Raw genomic sequence first — 20,674 nt, 5'->3', positions numbered from 1 at the left:
CCATCTCAACAAATCCTGAAGAAATTATTTGTTTTAAAAATGTAAGTTTTCATGAATACTGCCACCTCTGTAATTCTCTAGGCCAACAACCTGGAATACTGCTAAGAACCAGGAAATAATCCAAAAAGTATCCCAGCAGCCAAGAGATGTCCCAGGTCCACCGCCTGAAGCCATGTTAGACTGACAACTAAGAGCACAGAGAAGAGTCGGGAAGCCCGGCACATGGGTCTCATGGGGATTTGTTAAGGGAACCAATAAAACCCATGCATTTTACTCCAAAAAAGTCCTTCTCACAGAACTTCCTCCCTCTTTCCTACCTTAAACCCCGTCCTAGAAACCTTCCAATCTGAGTTCTAATCTTACACATCACAAAGGACAAGAAGAACTGACTCAAGAAACTTCGTTTCTGTAAGGCCATTGAGATTGACAGCAAGTAAGAAAAATGCAGGAAAAGAGACAAACCACATCATTCTTCGGGCAAGTCAGTGTAGGAACAAGCAATGCAGTACAAGTTGTGATAGTAACTGTCAAGTTATAAAGAAAAAGTTATAAAGCTATAAAGAAAAAAAGTTGTGATAATAACTCTTGAGTGATAAAGAAATGGTTATGTTCTATACACTGTTTAAAATGTAACACATTTTGGAAATATTTTTGATAAGACATTTTTAAAAATTTTGTGGCTTAAAAGGATGAGTCCCTAATCATTTGGAAAACACAGCTATTCAGAAAAATAAATTTCCTGAAGGTTCCAAACAATTAAAGCTTAATAGATACTTCAAGCAGATATTAACTAAAAAAAATAATTTTACTACTGTCACTCACATTAAAATAAATAATTTTACTACTGTCACTCAGTAGTTTTTGAGATTGCTCAAGGTAGATTCCTCCCCAGCTCCACCCCACCACCCACATATTCTCTGTTGGCATGAAATAAATGAAAGTTAATATCCTTGGTAAGAAACTTCAAATTTTACAGAAAGATTAAAAAGTCGAAGTACAAGCCTCCCTCCTAGCTTCTGCCCATCTCCGGCACCCCCGACAGACGTTCAGACACTGGGACAGGTGCAGATACATCTGGTTCCTCAGTCCCTGTCCTCAGCAATAACCACTTAACAATTCTGCATGCATTCTTCAAAAACTAATATCAATACCTATAAACGCGGGTCATTTAGGAAACACAGACACCGTGGAATATGTCCTTTCCTCAGGTATCAGTTTACACTTTAATATGTAGGAGTTTTTTGTTTTCCTTTCCTTTCAAGTCGGAAAATTAAGCTTAAAAAAAAAACCTTCCCCAAATTCTGCTGCCTAGGTATTCTTTTCCTTTGTATTAAAAACAAAAAACAAAAAAGCCACAAAGAGTATCCCAATTTCTGATATCAATGAATGTCCTAACTGAAGAGAGCAAGAGCAAGAACAGTAATTTCTTTTTCTCCTACAAAATTCTGGTTTTTAACTGTAACTTAGCCTATGAAAGGGTACATTTTCCACATAATTTAATTTGATTCAAAGTGGAGCTGAATATCTACCGCGTAATGCATAGCCCTGGACTCAGGGAGAGCTCGGTGCTCGTGTGGCAGAGGGGAGGGAAGGCAGGTGGGAGAGACACAGAGAGAAGCAAATCCTACAGTAACTCCCTTAGGGCTGAGGAGGAGGCAGGGCCATGCCCATTAAACGAAAAGGACAGCAAATGGCTCGGCACTGACTGGTGAACACACTCGTACTCACACTTGGGTGCTTGCCAGCTTCCTCCTGGCTGCCTTATCACCACCTTCTTCCACCTATTCTACACTGTCTGAGCTTGACTGCTTCCAAATCATTTTGATCATGACAATGGGACAGTGGACCTGGATGAGAATAATATTGCCAAAGACCTCAAACAACAAAGGAAAATCAAGCAAACAGCACTTTTCATCACTGTGCAGATACTTTACATGTAATTTTGCCTCTGTAGTTCTTTAAAATGTTCTCCTCTTAACTAAGGTAGTATATAAAATGATAGGGTTCTCACCCAGATCACAGAGGTGAGAAAGAAATAAGATTATAATTCTGATGGTTAAAAAAAAAAAAAAAGGTGAGGAAGGATTCAGTAAAGGTAAACACTCTTCCAAAGTACAAAACTACTTAAGAGCTCTAGAGAGGTTCATAATTCTCTGTTCCTCTTCAAAGAGGAACATGGCAAAGAAGACAGTATCACAAATAATTCTGGCTTAAGTATCTTAGAATAGTTGTTATAAAAGACTACATTTTTATACTAAATGAGCCAGAACACGAAAGAATCTACCAACTTGTCACTTTCCTCATCTCCACGGCTAACGTCCTCTCACAGAAATAACACAAGATCAGAAGGAGAAAAAGGTACAAAATGTCAGCGTGGGTGATGTTTTTCCCACAAGTCAGGAATTTATGGATGTTAATATATTTGTGGATTTTTCATAGAAATATCTTCTTGCTTTTCGGCTGACTTTGCAAATAAGGCACTCAAATTACTAGATAACAGTATCCATATGAAAACAGAAAACATGTAAAACTGAAATTGTTACTAAATATAGATGAGTATTAGGCTATTCTAATTATTAGAAAAGTCTGACAGTAAATAGCTTATATATTGCTTCTAGTTTCAAAATGCAATAATTTTAGACATGAAAGTTACCCATCACTGATGAAAAGTCTGGACTATGTTAACATTGAATAAAATATTTATTGTGATTTTTTCCCCCGTGACATAAGATCATTTATTTTTCCTAGCTCTCCAAATGACACAGTTGCTGAACCTCTTTTAGCTGGTCTCGCCTGAAAATAATGATAAAGATTAAAGATATTAGAAACTGATAAATATAATAGCCCTAATTAACCCCCTTACTACTGTCTTATATTAAAAAAAAACCCAAACCACCCTAAGTAAATAAACAATAAGTAAAAGGAAACATGAACCCACTAAGAAAAAAACTGATCTCTTAGTAATATTACCTGTGAATCATGATATTTCCATCCTATCATGTAATAGATTTGATAGGTGGCAGGTACAGAACCATCCTCATTTCCGTACATTTCTATAAAGACAAATCATGGTTAGAGTCTGAAAAAAATGCAAGTAGGAAAAATAAATCTGCTCAATGAAAGTCATGTCTTCCAAAGAGAAATGAATGTTAGAATACTCATGGGATTCTGAGAATGCCTCTTGTGAAAAATCCTCCACACCGAGAAGCTGACAGTAAGGAAATAGTAAGGGCTGCTGGGAAAAAGGATACGTAGCCACAGGATCTGCGTTTTGAAAGGAAGGACAAGAAATCTGATGGTGCCCTAACAGGAAAGGAAAACGTAATTTTAGGGGATAAAGATGACAGGGCACAAGTTGGTCAGTGGGGCCTGGCTGGGAAGAACGGTCAGCTCCCTTACCTCTGTACACTGCTGCAGCCGCCAGCATCGTGTCTCGGTGCAGGAGGGCTTTTCTATTCCAAGCACAGTTACTCTCACCCATCCCTAAAATACAGGCAGTTTGAGATAATACAGCAAATACCCTGAGCAGCTCAACATCACAGATTTTATCTTATCTCATCCAATGGTACACCCATCGTCCCCCTTCTCTAATAGTCACATAAGATAACCTAAATAATCTCATTTTGCTCTCAGATAATAGCTAGTTACTCTAAAGCAAAACTACTTGAAGCTTCTGGGTATTAAGACAAGTCGAATTTCAGGAGGCAAACCCTATAAGTAGGCTTTCCTTGGCAGCAATGGGCTGTGGTAGGCCAGTTGGGCAAAAGCAAGGCGACTGGCCCTCCAGGTGAGTCATCAGGCATTGGTGAGAGCCTTTCTAATGATGCCATATTTTTATGCCCCTTTGAGCTGCTCTTTGAGGAGGACAGGACATTGGTACAACAGGACACTCCTTCCAAGTAAGCCGTAAATGTAAGTATGAATGTGAAACTTGGAAGAGGGCTTGAAGACTCATTAGGTAGTACCAAAACTACAATGTGTTTTCAGATTTTACAACATTTTACTGATCCCAGATTAGGAAACAATTTTGTACATTCTCTTCAGGGGCACTTTTCTTAATGTTTTAACATTTATTTTTAGATTTCTTTCCTTCAAATTGACAGGTAAAAGCTAGGATTATGTCAGTCTATTGTTCACTAAAAATTAATGTTATATATTTAATATTTTTTAATGCATAGAGTCAAACGAAATTACTTTGAAAGACCACATTTTAAACTAGTTAGCAAAATTAAAAGAATTTCAAAAGTAAAAATCCTTTACATTTACTCTCTATATGCTACATGATCAAAAATAGGTTTCTTAGTTTTGTTTTTCAATAAAGATACCAATAAAAGATACCAGTAAACTTCCCAATGTTGGTATCCTTTAGTAGTTTAAAAATAATAATCTCCCAATTTTTCAATGGGCTTATTAAAAACAATCAACAAATTAGCTGGAATACGTTAATCTTCTTCTCTCCAATCCCAAAAGGTTCCTATTATTCCCTAAAATAATGAAGCTCTGAAACTAAAAGCAATGTTCCATATCATGTGAGTATAAGAGCCCTAATTAATGAAGAACAAAAGACATACAAACTAGTAGATGAATCACCATGAAGAAGAGGGTGGATCTTATTCTTGTGGTCATGAAGTAGCTACATGACCTTAGTTCCATCTCTCTGGGTCCTCAAGTTGGCCAGGCTAAATGATCTCTACAGGCTTCCAATGCTAACATTTTAGACCCATTACATAATCCAATTTAAAAACATTCTCCCACATCATGAGTATCAACTGAATCAAGAGACCAAAGGTCAACTGGAACTTGTACTGGAAGGGTTTATTGCTGATAATGGCTGTGGCGCTTTCATTACTGCTTAACTCCCCATTGGCATGACTTACACATTAGACAGAGGCAACACCAGTGGAAAACAGGCCTAATTTTTTTTTTATTTTGTGGTATGCGGGCCTCCCTCTGTTGTGGCCTCTCCCGTTGCAGAGCACAGGCTCCGGATGCGCAGGCTCAGCGGCCATGGCTCACGGGCCCAGCCGCTCCGCGGCATGTGGGATCCTCCCAGACCGGGGCGCGAACCCGGTTCCCCTGAATCGGCAGGCGGACGCGCAACCACTGTGCCACCAGGGAAGCCCCAGGCCTAATTTTTTTAATGGAAATAGTTAATGCACTAGAAATTCTAAAATGCCTTCTAAATAACTGGTATTAGGATATACTAATTAAGATAATTAGGCACAATGCTCTTTCTGAGCATAGTACAGAAACTACAGAGCACTACTGTATAGCATAGGAACTCTGCTACTAGGGAGGTCCACCCTTCCCTCACATGAGAACCTCCCTTCTCCTTGGGCAAGCAGTGTGATGTAGCACCCAGAGTCTAGACTTTGGGATCATAATCCAAGTTCTGGCCCTTACATAACCTGGGGCAAAGTCACTTAACCTCTATTAAACTCAGTTTTATCATCTTCAAAATGGAATGATAAAACTTCATAATGCATCATGGAGGACCTTTACTGGAGACCACCTGGGAAACACATCTGGAACTTCGGACCAGCTCTGGGCTTTGGGATAAACAGAAAAATCTGGGAAGCAGGTAGCTGTTAAAGACTCTCACAGTGTTTTTAAGGTTAAGTTCAACTGCTTATTAAAAAAAAGTCGAATTTATTATGGTTTACTAGGAACAATACTGAGTACTGCCTAAGAAAAATAACAACTAAACTTACCTTAAAACTACTGTGAAAGCCTCCAAAACTTTTCATGCATTCATCGGCTGATACACAACTTGTTCTGTATCTGTAAAATTAGGTCAACATTCTGGACTTTCTTCTGTGAATTAATAATAATAGCAGCTTAAATGAGAAACACCACAACCATCAAGAAAAAAGTGTAACACAATGTAAAATGCCAAAAACCAACTAGAAGGTAACACCAACTTCCAGTCTGCAGAGCAGCACCTCTGGAAGTCTGCCAAGCTCCTCCCCTCCTGCATTCACCCCTCGACCACTCTTCTTTCTACGTCAGCTGCCTCTGACCTTTTCAGTGGAGACTGGCTAACATTTCAGGATGAGTCAGGCTGCTACACTGGGCTTAAATCCTGGCTCTACCACTTACTAAACACATCGCCTTGGGCAAGTTACTTCTGTCTGTGCCCAGTCTCCTCATGCAAAACAAGAGAGGTTAACCATGCTAGCTAGTCTTACCTTCCTCATGAACATGCCTCACAAACGATGCTGGAGGGTGAGCTTGCTCACACATCAATCTGATTGTCCCTCCTCTGCACAATATTCTCCCAAGAGACTGCAAGGCTGACCTGATAAAGTCTAGATAAGCCTCTAATGGACTATCCTGCATCATTTCCCGCCATTTTCCCATTCTACATATTCAAGCAATACTGAATTACTGTACAGTTTCTCAATAAGGAAAGTGAAGGCTAAGTGTAACCTCTTGAGTCTCCCTGATTCTATACAGGCCTTTTCCTTGGCCTGGAATGCAAGGCCCCAACCCCCCAAAGGTGCACCCACCCCTTCATTCTTCTAGCAAACTAATTTTAGCTTACGTGCTGCTTCTTCTGCAAAAGCATCCTTGATTCCCTCAGCAGATTTAGGGACTTTTCTCTGTGTTTCTCCCTGCACTTTTAAAAAGAATTATCTCACTTTACAGTTAAAAGTATATGTCTGCCTATCTCTGTGTGTCTCTTTCTCCACTGGAGCATAAGTCCCCTAAGATCAGGAACTGTTATTTCCAGCACTGGCTCAGTGGTTGGCACATGGTAGAGGCTCAATAAATGGTAAGTGAATGAATATAAAATCAGCCAGTTAACATTTATATCAACTTTGTTAAATATCACTTTTACAAGTTATCTTTAGATAAATTCATCCTAATCCTCTTCAGAGTAAGAGACATTGAGACTCTGGGAGGGCTCATGCCAAGGAGTACTTTCCAGAACTTCTGCTGTCAGTGTCCTTGTCCCCGCGGTGAGCCACAGCCACCCCCCACCTCTGCAGGAAACCCTCCAATACTAGCAGCCATGTGGCTGACAGGGACTTGGTGCTACGGCCGGGTGTCAGGCCTATGCCTCTGAGGTGGGAGAGCTGAGTTCAGGACATAGGTCCACCAGAGACCTCCTGGCTCCACATAATATCAAATGGCAAAAGCTCTCCCAGAGATCTCCATCTCAATGCTAAGACCCAGCTCCACTCAATGACCAGCAAATTACAGGGTGGACACCCTATGCCAAACAACTAGCAAGACAGGAACACAACACAATCCATCAGCAGAGAGGCTGCCTAAAATCATAAAAAGGTCACAGGCACCCCAAAACACACCACTGGACACAGTCGTGCCCACCGGAAAGACAAGATCCAGACTCATCCACCAGAACACAGGCACCAGTCCCCTCCACCAGGAAGCCTACACAACCCACTGAACCAACCTTAGCCACTTGGGGCAGACACAAAAACAATGGGAACTACGAACCTGCAGCCTGTGAAAAGGAGACCCCAAACACAGTAAGTTAAGCAAAATGAGAAGACAGAGAAATACACAGCAGATGAAGGAGGAAGGTAAAAACCCATCAGACCAAACAAATGAAGAGGAAATAGGCAATCTACCTGAAAAAGAATTCAGAGCAATGATAGTAAAGATGATTCAAAATCTCGGAAACAGAATGGAAAAAATACAAGAAGCATTTAACAAGGAACTAGAAGAACTAAAGAGCAAACAAACAATGATGAACAACACAATAAATGAAATTTAAAATTCTACAGAAGGAATCAATAGCAGAATAAATGAGATATACCATGTTCTTGGATTGGAAGCATCAACATTGTGAAAATGACTCTACTACCCAAAGCAATCTACAGAGTCAATGCAATTCCTATCAAAATACCAATGGCATTTTTCACAGAACTAGAACAAAAAATTTCACAATTTGTATGGAAACACAAAAAACCCCAAAGAGCCAAAGCAATCTTGAGAAAGAAAAACGGAGCTGGAGGAATCAGGCTCCTGGATTTCAGACTATACTACAAAGCTACAGTAATTAAGACGGTATGGTATTGGTATAAAAGCAGAAATATAGATCAATGGTACAGGATAGAAAGCCCAGAGATAAACCCACAGAAGGAATCAATAGCAGAATAAATGAGATATACCATGTTCTTGGATTGGAAGCATCAACATTGTGAAAATGACTCTACTACCCAAAGCAATCTACAGAGTCAATGCAATTCCTATCAAACTACCAATGGCATTTTTCACAGAACTAGAACAAAAAATTTCACAATTTGTATGGAAACACAAAAAACCCCAAAGAGCCAAAGCAATCTTGAGAAAGAAAAACGGAGCTGGAGGAATCAGGCTCCTGGATTTCAGACTATACTACAAAGCTACAGTAATTAAGACGGTATGGTATTGGTATAAAAGCAGAAATATACAACCCTCAGAATGGGAGAAAATATTTGCAAATGAAGCAACTGACAAAGGATTAATCTCCAAAACCTACAAGCAACTCATGCAGCTCAATATCAAAAAAACAAACAACCCAAACCAAAAATGGGCAGAAGGCCTAAACAGACATTTCTGCAAAGAAGATATACAGATTGCCAAAAACACATGAAAGAATGCTCAACACCATTATCATTAGAGAAATGCAAATCAAAACTACAAGGTATCACCTCACACCAGTCGGAATGGCCATCATCAAAAAATCTAAAAACAATAAATGCTGGAGCGGGTATGGAGAAAAGGGAACCCTCTTGCACTGTTGGTGGGAATGTAAATTGATAGAGCCACTATGGAGAACAGTATGGAGGTTCCTTAAAAAACTACAAATAGAACTACCATATGACCCAGCAGTCCCACTACTGGGCATACACCCTGAGAAAACCATAATTCAAAAAGAGTCATGTACCAAAATATTCATTGCAGCTCTATTTACAATAGCCAGGACATGGAAGCAACCTACGTGTCCATCAACAGATGAATGGATAAAGAAGATGTGGCACATATATACAATGGAATATTACTCGGCCAAAAAAGGAAGAAAACTGAGTTATTTGTAGTGAGGTGGATGGACCTAGAGACTGTCATACAGAGTGAAGTAATTCAGAAAGAGAAAAATAAATACCTTATGCTAACACATATATATGGAATCTAAAAAAAAAGAAAGAAAGAAAGAAAATCGTCAGAAGAACCTAGGGGCCAGATGGGAATAAAGATGCAGACCTACTAGAGAATGGACTTGAGGATATGGGGAGGGGGAAGGGTAAGCTGGGGCAAGGTGAGAGAGTGGCATGGACATATATACACTACCAAATGTAAAATAGATAGCTAGTGGGAAGCAGCCGCATAGCACAGGGAGATCAGCTCGGTGCTTTGTGACCACCTAAAGGGGTGGGATACGGAGGGTGGGAGGGAGACGCAAGAGGGAGGAGATATGGGGATATACGTATATGTATAGCTGATTCACTTTGTTATAAAGCAGAAACTAACACACCAGTGTAAAGCAACTATACTCCAATAAAGAGGTTAAAAAAGAAAAAAGAATAAGAGACATTAAAGACTAAAGCACATGGTTTGTGTAAAAGGCTTTACAGTAAAAATAAGAGAAGCACTGGCAAAGCCTCTTAAAGGTAAATATTAGACAACAGTTCCTTAAAATACATGACCGATTAAAACCTTAAGGGAAGGGGAGTTATCAACTGGAAAGGGGCATGAGGGAACATTCTAGGGGCTGGAAATGTTCTAGTCTGTGGTTTATATAGTACTTAAAAATATGAGCAGCTGTACAGTTAAGATTAGTGCATTTTATTGAACATCTATGCTAGTTTCAGTGGAAAAAAAATGCACAAAGATCAAGTACGCAGTATAGGATTTAATCACTTAATTCCAGATTACGTGTGACCATGGACAAGACACTCAACTTCTCGATGTTTCAATTTGCTCATCTGTAAAATTAGGATATTAGAAAACCTCACAGAATTGCACCTAGAAAAGAATAAGTTCTGTATTTTTAAATCAGTGGGCAGTAACTTTTTCCAACTGATAGGTCTAATTTCTAGTCTCTTTCTCTTTTCTTTTTGGAAATGAATCATGAGCACAGCATTTATTACATAGCAGAACAAAACTAAATGATGTATTTGAAAAATATTTTTGTCAGTAGAGTCTGAATGATAAATCATCAGCCTATCACCACCTCTCAAGCCTTCGGGTGAAGGTCTCAGTGATTACATTAGGAGGAGCCAAGTGCAGCTCAGGAGGGGCTGTGTGATTTATTATTGGTCCCCTGTCAGCTTGGGCATGCATGTTAAGGCTACCAATCCCTGATTAAACTAGAATGAGTGAAGAGTGACTTAAAATCTTTTGCACAGCGAAGGAAACAATAAACAAAACGAAAAGACAACCCTCAGAATGGGAGAAAGTATTTGGAAATGAAGCAGCTGACAAGGGATTAATCTCCAAAATATATAAACTGCTCATGCAGCTCAATATCAGAAAAAACAAACAACACAATCAGAAAATGGGCAGAAGGGCTTCCCTGCTGGTGCAGTGGTTGAGAATCCACCTGCCAGTGCAGGGGACACGGGTTTGAGCCCTCATCCAGGAAGATCCCACATGCCACGGAGCAACTAAGCCTGGGCGCCACAACTACTGAGCCTGTGTGCCACAACTACTGAAGCCCATGCGCCTAAAGCCCGTGCTCCACAACAAGAGAAACCACGGCAATGAGAAGCCTGTGCAATGCAACGAACAGTAGCCCCCACTCACCACAACTAGAGAAAGCCTGCACACAGCAACAAAGACCCAATGCAACCAAAAATAAATAAATTAATTAATTTTAAAATGAATGGGCAGAAGATCTAAATAGATATTTCCCCAAAGAAGACAAACAGATGGTTAAATACCATATGCTAACACATATATGTGGAATCTAAAAAAAAAAAAAAAAAAGTCACAAAGAACCTAGATATGGGGGTATATGTATATGTATAACTGATTCACTTTGTTATAAAGCAGAAACTAACACACTATTGTAAAGCAATTATACTTCAATAAAAATGTTAAAAAAACCCAATGCAGCCAAAATAAATTTATTTTTTTTAAAAAGGCACATGAAAATATGTTTAACATCACTAATTATTAGACAAATGCAAATAAAAACTACAATGAGGTATCACCTCACACCGGTCAGAACGGCCATCATCAAAAAATCTACAAACAGGGCTTCCCTGGTGGCGCGGTGGTTGCGCGTCCGCCTGCCGATGCAGGGGAACCGGGTTCGCGCCCTGGTCTGGGAGGATCCCGCGTGCCGCGGAGCGGCTGGGCCCGTGGGCCATGGCCTCTGAGCCTGCGCGTCCGGAGCCTGTGCTCCGCAGCGGGAGAGGCCGCGGCGGGGGGAGGCCCGCATACCACAAAAAAAAAAAAAAAAAAAAAAAAAAAAATCTACAAACAATAAATGCTGGAGAGGGTGCGGAGAAAAGGGAACCCTGCTACACTGTTGGTGGGAAATGTTAAGTTGGTAAAACCACTATGGAGAGCAGTATGGAGTTTCCTTAAAAAACTAAAAATAGAGCTACCATATGATCCAGCAATCCCACTCCTGGGCATATATGTGGAGAAAACCATAATTCCAAAAGATAAAATGCACCCCAGTGTTCACTGCTGCACTATTTCCAATAGCCAGGACATGGAAGCAACCTAAATGTGCATCAACAGAGGAATGGATAAAGACGATGTGGTATATATACACAATGGAATACTACTCAGTCATAAAAAAGAATGAAATAATGCCATTTGCAGCAACATGGATGGCCCTAGAGATTGTCATACGGAGTGAAGTAAGACAGAGAAAGACAAATATCATATAATATTGCTTATATGTGGAATCTAAAAAAAGGGTACAAATGAACTTATCTACAAAACAGAAATAGAGTTACAGATGTAGACAACAAACTGATGGTTACCACAGGGTAAGGGTGGGGGAAGGATAAATTGGGAGATTGTGGTTGACATATACACACTACTATATATAAAATAATAAGGACCTACTGTATACCACAGGGAACTCTACTCAATACTCTGTAATGGCCTATTTGGGAAAAGAATCTAAAAAAAGAGTGGATATATGTATAACTGATTCATTTTGCTGCATACCTGAAACTAACACAACATTGTAAATCAACTATACTCCAATTAAAAAAATAAGTATGACTACAAGAGTAAGTTTTTGACTATATATCTTTCCCCTTATAAAGCTGACAGAAGCACTGTACTCAGAGGAGGCTGAATGATAGGTAAAATGGACTTTGTTACAAATGGGCAGCTACAAGAAGCAGGAGAGTCAGTCAAGAGAGTGCCAGAACAGGGGTCAAGAAGGCAAGAGTTTAGCACCCAGTTCTACCACTAACAGGCAAGTGTTCTCTTTGGGCCTAATATTTCTGACTTGTAGGACAGGGGTAAAGTAGTTACTAGAGGGTTATTAGAGAAGCAAGTGCAACAGTGCTTATGAAAAACTATTAAATCTGTAAACAAACATGAGGTATGTATTTTTATAATCCACTTGCTTTAAGTCATCTTACAATTTTTCAGGATCCAGATTAAGGCTCCCCCAGGTAAGCAGAGTTTGGGTTTCAGAGAACACACTTCTGATGCCTTCAGCTTCCCCCATTCATCAAAATTGTCTATGCCATTTGCGTGATAAAAAATCAGACCTCATAAATTCTCACTGACGTTAAGTTGAGGCTCTCCTTTGAGCAAACCACCTCTCCAGCCTCCCCCTCAGTCAGCAGCCTCGCATCTTTCGGGGTTGGGGGGTTGGGTTTGTGTCCTTGCTGCTCCTCAAAGCTTCTCCCAGGCCATGACCTCTCTACTGCTTCCAACATCACCTATTTACAAATGACTCACAATGTTTACCTGGGCCAGTTGCCTCCTCTGAGCTACACAGCCACACCCTCAACTGCCTACCTGACGTCGTTTCAGCTATTTCAAAAGCGTTTCCAACCCAACATGCCCAAGTGTGAACTCAAGAGCTGTCCCTGCCCATACTTGGTCATCTTCTACTGTTTCTCTATCAATGAAGGGTACCATCTATCTGGCTAGGAGAGCCAGAAACTCACTGCTATGTTTGAAATGTCTCTCTCCTTCATCGGCCCATGTGTAATCCATCAGCAAGAACTGTCACAATTATCTCGTAAACATCTCCAGAATCCATTCACTTCTCTCCATCTCCACTGCCACCACCTTAGACCAAACCACCATCATTTCTCAGTAAGCTTTCCAGCTGTTAAGTCTCCTACTAGTTTATCTGCCAATCCGTTAAAAAAAAAAAAATACAAATCTGACATCATGACCCCTCCCCCCATTAAAATACCTCAAGGGGCCTTTTTTTTTTTTTTTTTTGTGGTATGCGGGCCTCCCTCTGCTGTGGCCTCGCCCGTTGCGGAGCACAGGCTCCGGACGCGCAGGCTCAGCGGCCATGGCTCACGGGCCCAGCCGCTCCGCGGCATGTGGGATCCTCCCAGACCGGGGCGCGAACCCGGTTCCCCTGCATCGGCAGGCAGACGCGCAACCGCTGCGCCACCAGGGAAGCCCAAGGGGCCTTTTAAGATAAAGACAAACAATCTTACCAAAGGTTACAAGTCCCCCATTTACCTACCAATTTAATCAGTCAACTTTTCTTTTTACTCCCTGTATTCTGGCCAAAATGCCCTCTTTCAGTTCTTGCCATGTTCTTTCTTGCAACAGGGCCTTTGCACATGCTGTTCTCTGTGCCTAGGACTCACTTCCTCCCTGCTTTGCCTAGTGACCCCGCTTCATTTTTTAGGGCACAACCATCACTTCCTCAGACAGGACTTTGTTGACTCTCCCACACCAGGACCTATCCCACCTAACCCCCCGGCAACCCTCAATCCTACACTAACCCAACTACCTGCTTTCTTTCTACCTGTGCCTGGATCTGAGCTGCCAAGTGTTGCTGGAGAAAGTCACTGAGGTGTTCTACCGCCCTCACATGCTCCTTCAAGAAAGTCCTGCCAGGGGATTCCCTGGTGGCGCAGTGGTTGAGGGTCCGCCTGCTGATGCAGGGGACGCGGGTTTGTGCCCCGGTCCGGGAGGATCCCGCATGCCGCAGAGCGGCTGGGCCCGTGAGCCATGGCCGCTGAGCCTGCGTGTCCGGAGCCTGTGCTCCGCAGAGGGAGAGGCCACAGCAGTGAGAGGCCCGCGTACCGCCAAAAATACAAAAAAAAAAAAAAAAAAAAAAAACAACAGAAAAAGAAAGTCCTGCCAGGACAGGAATAAAGACGCAGACGTAGAGAGTGGACTTGAGGACACAGAAAGGGGGAGGGGTAGGCTGGGATGAGATGAGAGAGTGTCATGGACATATATACACTACCAAATGTAGAATGGATGGCTGGTGGGAAGCAGCCGCATAGCACAGGGAGATCAGTTCGGTGCTTTGTGACCACCTAGAGGGGTGGGAAAGGGAGGGTGGGAGGGAGATGCAAGAGGGAGGAGATATGGGGATATATGTATATGCATAGCTTATTCACTTTGTTATATAGCAGAAACTAACACAACACTGTAAAGCAATTATACACCAATAAAGATGTTAAAAAAAAGAAAAGAAAGTCCTGCCAGCCTTTCACAGGCAGTCACAGCTCTAAGTTCCTCTACTTCACAGCACTTACCACAATCCTAGTTTAACGTTTATCTTTGTGGCAGCTGCCTCATGTTGGCCTCACCCATTTTACAGTATAAACTCCATGAAGACAGTCCGCTTTCTCCTCATCCAGCATATCTCTAGTGCTTGGCCCCAGTGCTTGCCATAGCCAGCCCTCAAAATACAACTCTCATATGGAGTCTAAAAATTCTTTAAAGTGTCTTACCTTGTAAATCTTCCATCAATTCAAACATTCCAGGATAGTTAACTTGAATTTCATCAGTGTCCTATTCAAAAAGAAAGACAAATCCTTTGGCATTCATTACCAAAAATCCAGATTAGAAAAGAGGCTGTAGAGATTGCCCAGACCAATCTCTCATGGTAAGCAGGAATCTTCTTTACAGTATTCTTCACAGATGTCATCTGGCTTACACTTGATTTACAAAGATTTCAAATTGCAGAATAAATGCTTGCCATTCTAACAGTAATCTTTCTTTAACTCCATCAACTGGTTCTAATTCTCTCCTTGGGTTTAACACAGAATAAAGTCTATTCTCTACTCTGCAAACAATTACCCTTTTCTTCAAGTCTTTGAAAACTCTTCCAGGACACTATAATTTTTTTAGGGGGAGGGGTTAGGCTTCTAGACAAAATTTATAGATCCTTACATGTGCTGACTTCATTTTTCTCTACATAGTCAATATCAATCTCACTCTCTCTCAAAATGTGACACCCAGAACCAAGCCAAAAAGGGTCATCTCCCAAGATGCTTTCATTCTACTCCCAGTGATGCAGGAATACTACACGGACTAGTTTAGGAAAGGGCACATGGCTGGCACAAACACACTTTATTTCTCAAGTGAACTGCTGAGCAATGACACCCCACTCTTTTTGGAGTTTGATACAGGAGTTCACTGTTGGTACAGTGGCAGAGACCACTGATGCTCCCCAAACATCCAGGTACTCCTTGACACTTCACAACCCCAGACGTTTCTCCTGGCAAGAGAAAAGTGAAGTGGAGGCAAGGTAATAAAGAGCTAGTGAGCCTTTTCCAGGCCGTCTCTGCTGCAGTGACCTTAAAGGATACAAGGCCGAGATGGCACAACTACAGGATGGAGAGGAGCTGCCCAACCACCATGGCTGTGATGTGATAAAAACTCTGTGTTAACCACTCAGATGTAGGAGTTTGCCTACATTGGAAACTAGCCCTGAATATAGGACACTTTTTTTCAAGTTTGCTATCAAAATGCACGTATCTCAAACTTCATCTTATTGGCACTAACCACTTTTTTTTTTTTTTTTTGTGGTATGCGGGCCTCCCCCTGTTGTGGCCTCTCCCGTTGCGGAGCACAGGCTCCGGACGCGCAGGCCCAGCGGCCATGGCCCACGGGCCCAGCCGCTCCGCGGCATGCGGGATCCTCCCAGACCGGGGCGCGAACCCGGTTCCCCTGCATCGGCAGGCGGACGCGCAACCACTGCGCCACCAGGGAAGCCCCTCTAACCACTTTTGAAGTATCTAGATCTTTCTGTATTCTGTAGCTTTATCTAGTATGTTAACTACATCTCCCAATTTTGGACTTTAATGTTGCACAGAATAAAATACAAAACCCTAAGGAACACTTATCAAAAACGTCCATTCTAATTCCTAAAGAAATGCAAAACAAAATGACCAATTACTATTTTTTTTTAACATTAGAGATACAAAAGTATAAGCGGCGGATTAACACACACTGTTGATGAGGCATGTCAATTAATGCTACCTTATGGAGAGTAATTTTACTCTATCTGTCAAAATTTGAAATGCATAGATTCTTTGACTAGGCAATGCCATTGCTAGAAATTGATCTGACAGATTATGTAAAAGAAAATTCATTGCAGCATTTTTGAAATAGTATAAAAAAAACAAACAACAAACTGGAAACAATTTAAATGTCCATTAACAGAGAGCAGGTTAAATAAAGTATATCTATTCAATGAAATACTATACAGCTGTCAAAAAGAATGTGGTAGATGTATGTTTGTAGGGGAGGATCTCCAAGATATGTTATTGACTGGGGGAAAAAAAAGAGTGCATATAGAAAAAAGCAAAAGAGTATATATTGTTGCATATGTACATTTAAGTGATATAACTATACTCCAGTCTGTGAGGAAAAAGTGTTCTGAAAGGGTTCTGAAAGGATATACAAGACAGTTAACCAAAGTCATCCTTGTGGAAAGGAATGGGGTGTCAGAAGGCAGGAGACTTCTGTTCATTTTGGACCCACTCTCTTACTCTCTCTATACATGGTTTGTTTGTGCTTTTTTTCATTTTTTTTAAAAAACATATGCATGGATCAGGTTGTATGTGCACTTTTCAATAAGACCATCTCTGGATAGTCCCTTCTATATATTTTTCCACATGGGGAAATTATTTTTAAAAAGAGATTCTAAGATTAAAAATAAAATTCCTTCCAGGCTAATGCCTAACCATTAAACAATATCCTTTGAAAACAATTCAACGAAAGCAACTAAAAGCACCACCTCCTTCTCAATCAAAAGAGTACCACAATAGCCTTGTCAAAGGTCTTATTCAAATTAAGATGCGGGACCATATTTGCAGTTTTCTTCTAATATATTAGCCTGGAAACTATTCTAAAAGGAAATGAGCTTCATGTAGAATGCCAACTAACTCTAAAAATAATTCACTAAGAGGGCCATATAAATGTAAATATAATTACATGATATTAATTTAACTTGATTTCACTTTAAAAATAAAAATCCATTGCAGTATAAAAGTAATATCTAATGTTGTATGAAACATAAACCTGTGTAATTGATTATATAAAAGCTTTCTTGCATGGGAGTGTTAGAAAATGAATTAGGATGCAATGTTAATACAGCACTTTAGAGACAATGTATGTCTCAAGGAACAAATTTCTATAGATTTTATATATTAAATTAGCAACTAATTTTATAAACTATAGAGAAGATTATACAGCAATATTTTTGCATTATATTAATGTTTGAGTCATTCTGCCCAATTTTGGAGAAGTATATGGAAGGTATTCTGAATTATTTGAATTCCCAATTAACAGAAATGTAGGCTTTGAAATGTTATAATGTCAGGTTAAACATTTTTAGTAGAAATCTTTCTAGAACACACAACTCACTTTACAACCATAGAAAACTGCAAGCAGTTAACAAAATTTAACTTTCTTTCGATGACTCAGTAGAAGTCTCATCTTTTTCCTAATGTGCAATGACTTTTGAGTCCCTTAATACTGCTGACTAACCTGTTTGACTGGGCACGAGTTCTTCAACATCACTCCGTGAGGGTTGTCGTCAGTTCCCAGTCTCTGTCTCTTCCCTTCCCAACATCAGAGGCCCTGCTGGTCTACGCCCCTTGCTTTCTATCAAAGCATGGAAGGATATGACAAGCCATTTTCAGTAGGTTGATTTTATGAAATATACTAACACTACATCTCCTTAAAAAGTTACTTTAAGTTTATAGTGTCTAATTATGCAATGAGAAGCCTTTCTTCGTTAAAAAAATTCCTATTTCTTCTAATCAGGTTTAGAGATGCTTTTAGGCCTAAGGGGTTTGGAAAATCATGGCAAGTCCAGTCTCTGGAAGGCAGTAATGACATCTTTTAGAATGACTTTGTTGCTGAAGGAGGTTTGAAGGGGGAATCACTGTCTGGATGCGTCCCTGCGGGAAGCCTCGACCTGGAAAGTGTTAGGAGTAGAGGGAGGAGGAGAGAGGAAGGCAGGAACTAGTACTTATTGAGCATTTATTGTGAAGGTCCAGGTACTTTACATCCTTTAAATTATTTAATCCTAACGGCCACCTGTGGTGAGTAACATTTGCATTTTTTTAAAAAAATGAATGCTCAGAGAGGTGAAGTAAATCCCCCAAATTCCCCTAGCTACTAAAGGGGCAAGGTAAGGATCCCAATTATACTGTCAGACACCAGCACCCTGCACCATCACTGCACCGTGGTGACTCCTTGTTTCTTCATCACTAATGGTCTCGGGACCTCTTCCCAGATCTCTCCAGCCCTGATGGTGTACAGCCCCCTGTCCTCCCTTCTCTACCTGGATCTAACCCTGGGCCTCGTGAATGCACGCTCTCTCATTTCTGCCTCACACGGCACCACTTCACGTGAGGGCTGGTGGTAGAGGCAATGCTGTGAATGCTCCCATACACCCGCTTCCCTCCTCCTCTGGGATGCTCTAACTCTCATGTTACACCTAACTCTGGGTTTGAAGATTGTGATGGAGTAGCATGTCTTAGAAAATAGCTTCCTTGGGCTTCCCTGGTGGCACAGTGGTTGAGCGTCGGCCTGCCGATGCAGAGGACACGGGTTCGTGCCCCGGTCCGGGAGGATCCCACATGCTGCGGAGCGGCTAGGCCCATGAGCCATGGCCGCTGAGCCTGTGCATCCGGAGCCTGTGCTCCGCAACGGGAGAGGCCACAATAGTGAGAGGCCTGCGTACCGCAAAAAAAAAAAAAAAAAAAAAAGAAAATAGCCTCCTTAACTGAGGTACATTCTTTGTTTGAGTTACTTATTCAGGTAATGGATAATAAAAATTTTACATTCCTACCTTGTGTCAATCAAGATAAAAAGAGACAGTGATTATTTCTGAACTGTGTAATTAATGGGTTACTCAATTCTTTTGATAGTTACCACAGTAAGCGTATTAAAGCCGGCTCTCCCGAGCAGATGTCCTAGGTCATTGACAGCAGTGAAAGGAGAGACGTGTGGAGAAAATCCTCCTTCCCTTTCTGTTTCCGCTAACTGTAATGAACACCGAAGTTCATAGAGAGTGTCACCTCCAAACACTGCACCAATAAGCACTCCATCTGGTTTTAAAACATAACGAATCTGTAATAAACATAAACAACAAAACTATTCAACATTTTACATATAAAAATGTTAAAAGGATATATGGTATCTAGATCAATATTTTATGATTACCATTCTTATTTTGTCAAATTAATAACCAGATAATTTAATAAATAACAGACAACCAACTGTCAGAAAGGTACTGCAGTATAATATTGTTGTAAAGATAGACATTTACTGATAGTGTTAGTATCTATAAAATATTTTATATGTTTTCAATTTTTTATAATAGACAAAACTGACTCTTATAATCAGTAAAATATTGAAAGAAAAAAAATTTAAAGTGTGGTAGAGTACAAAAATCACCATCCTCCCTGTATCTGTGCCCTTTGAAACGCTGCTCAACAACAACCCCCATTAAGGGATGGAGCCTACTTCCCCCTCCTGGAATCTGGGCTAGCCTTGTGACTTGCACTGACCAAAAGAATGCAGAGCAAGTTGACAGTGTGTCAGTGTCAAGCCGAGGTCTCAACGGCCTTGCTGCTTCCACCTGCTCTCTAGGAGCCCTGTCTGGCCACCACGTTGTGAACAAGCCTGAGCTGGCCTGGTGAAGGATGAGAGGAAGAGGAGAAGAGATCAGCCAGGCGTCCCAGCTGAAGCCATCGACAGCTCCAAGACAATCCACTGGCAGATCAGACACACAGGTAAGCCAAGCCAGACCCAGAAGAATTTCCTAAGTCCAGCTCAAATCCCTAATTCACAAAATTGTGAGCTAATTATTTTTAAAACAAAAAGTTGAGGTGGCTTATTATGCAGAAAAAACTGATTTACAGAGAAACCATTATGATTCACAACATTAATCTAGTAACATTTTAGTTAAAAATATTAACATATTAACCCAGTAGCATACAGAATTAAGAGGTAACCAACTTTTTTTTCAGCTTTAAAACAAAAACCAGTTTTAATTGATAACTTGAGCAAAATAGCAGCCAGAATGAATTCCAGTATCATAAATGTTTACTCAATGACTCTTAGAACTACAATCTTTAACTAGTTTTGACTCTGACTATTCTCAACAACGAGGAACATTACAGGACAGGGTGGATTCTGAAGTACATCAGAACCCAAATCACAGTAGGCTCTTCTAATTCAAGTATGCATCTTGGATTTATATTTAATACATTATGAAGCAATTACAAAACAG

The 20,674-nt window shown here is 40.7% G+C and overlaps 1 protein-coding gene across 11 annotated transcripts in view; it reads right to left on the bottom strand.

Annotated features, from left to right (window-relative positions):
- Positions 1-2,280: 2,280 nt before the first annotated feature.
- The window catches only part of NDUFAF5 (NADH:ubiquinone oxidoreductase complex assembly factor 5), a 32,638-nt gene continuing 14,244 nt past the window's right edge, over positions 2,281-20,674 (bottom strand). Inside the window, exons 7-12 of one of the 11 annotated variants that reach the window (XR_003683260.2) lie at positions 19,312-19,509; positions 14,871-14,931; positions 3,400-3,483; positions 3,159-3,303; positions 2,971-3,053; positions 2,714-2,793 (exon numbers count right to left, since the gene is read on the bottom strand). Coding sequence is in view for 5 of the 11 variants with exons in the window: in XM_028499988.2 (XP_028355789.1) it covers positions 2,701-2,793; positions 2,971-3,053; positions 3,159-3,303; positions 3,400-3,483; positions 19,312-19,509 (603 nt within the window). In the remaining 6 variants the exon portion in view is untranslated. Of the gene's footprint in view, positions 2,794-2,970; positions 3,054-3,158; positions 3,484-5,711; positions 5,815-6,544; positions 6,620-14,292; positions 14,451-14,870; positions 14,932-17,916; positions 18,034-19,311; positions 19,510-20,674 lie in introns of those variants that run through there. The other 10 variants (XM_028499988.2, XM_007113171.4, XR_003683259.2 and 7 more) reach the window with 10 other exon arrangements.

Source organism: Physeter macrocephalus, chromosome 14, assembly GCF_002837175.3.
Source record: "Physeter macrocephalus isolate SW-GA chromosome 14, ASM283717v5, whole genome shotgun sequence".
NCBI lineage: Eukaryota > Metazoa > Chordata > Mammalia > Artiodactyla > Physeteridae > Physeter > Physeter macrocephalus.
The sequence above is the reverse complement of the archived record's forward strand: the minus strand, read 5'-3'. Positions and strand labels throughout refer to the sequence as shown.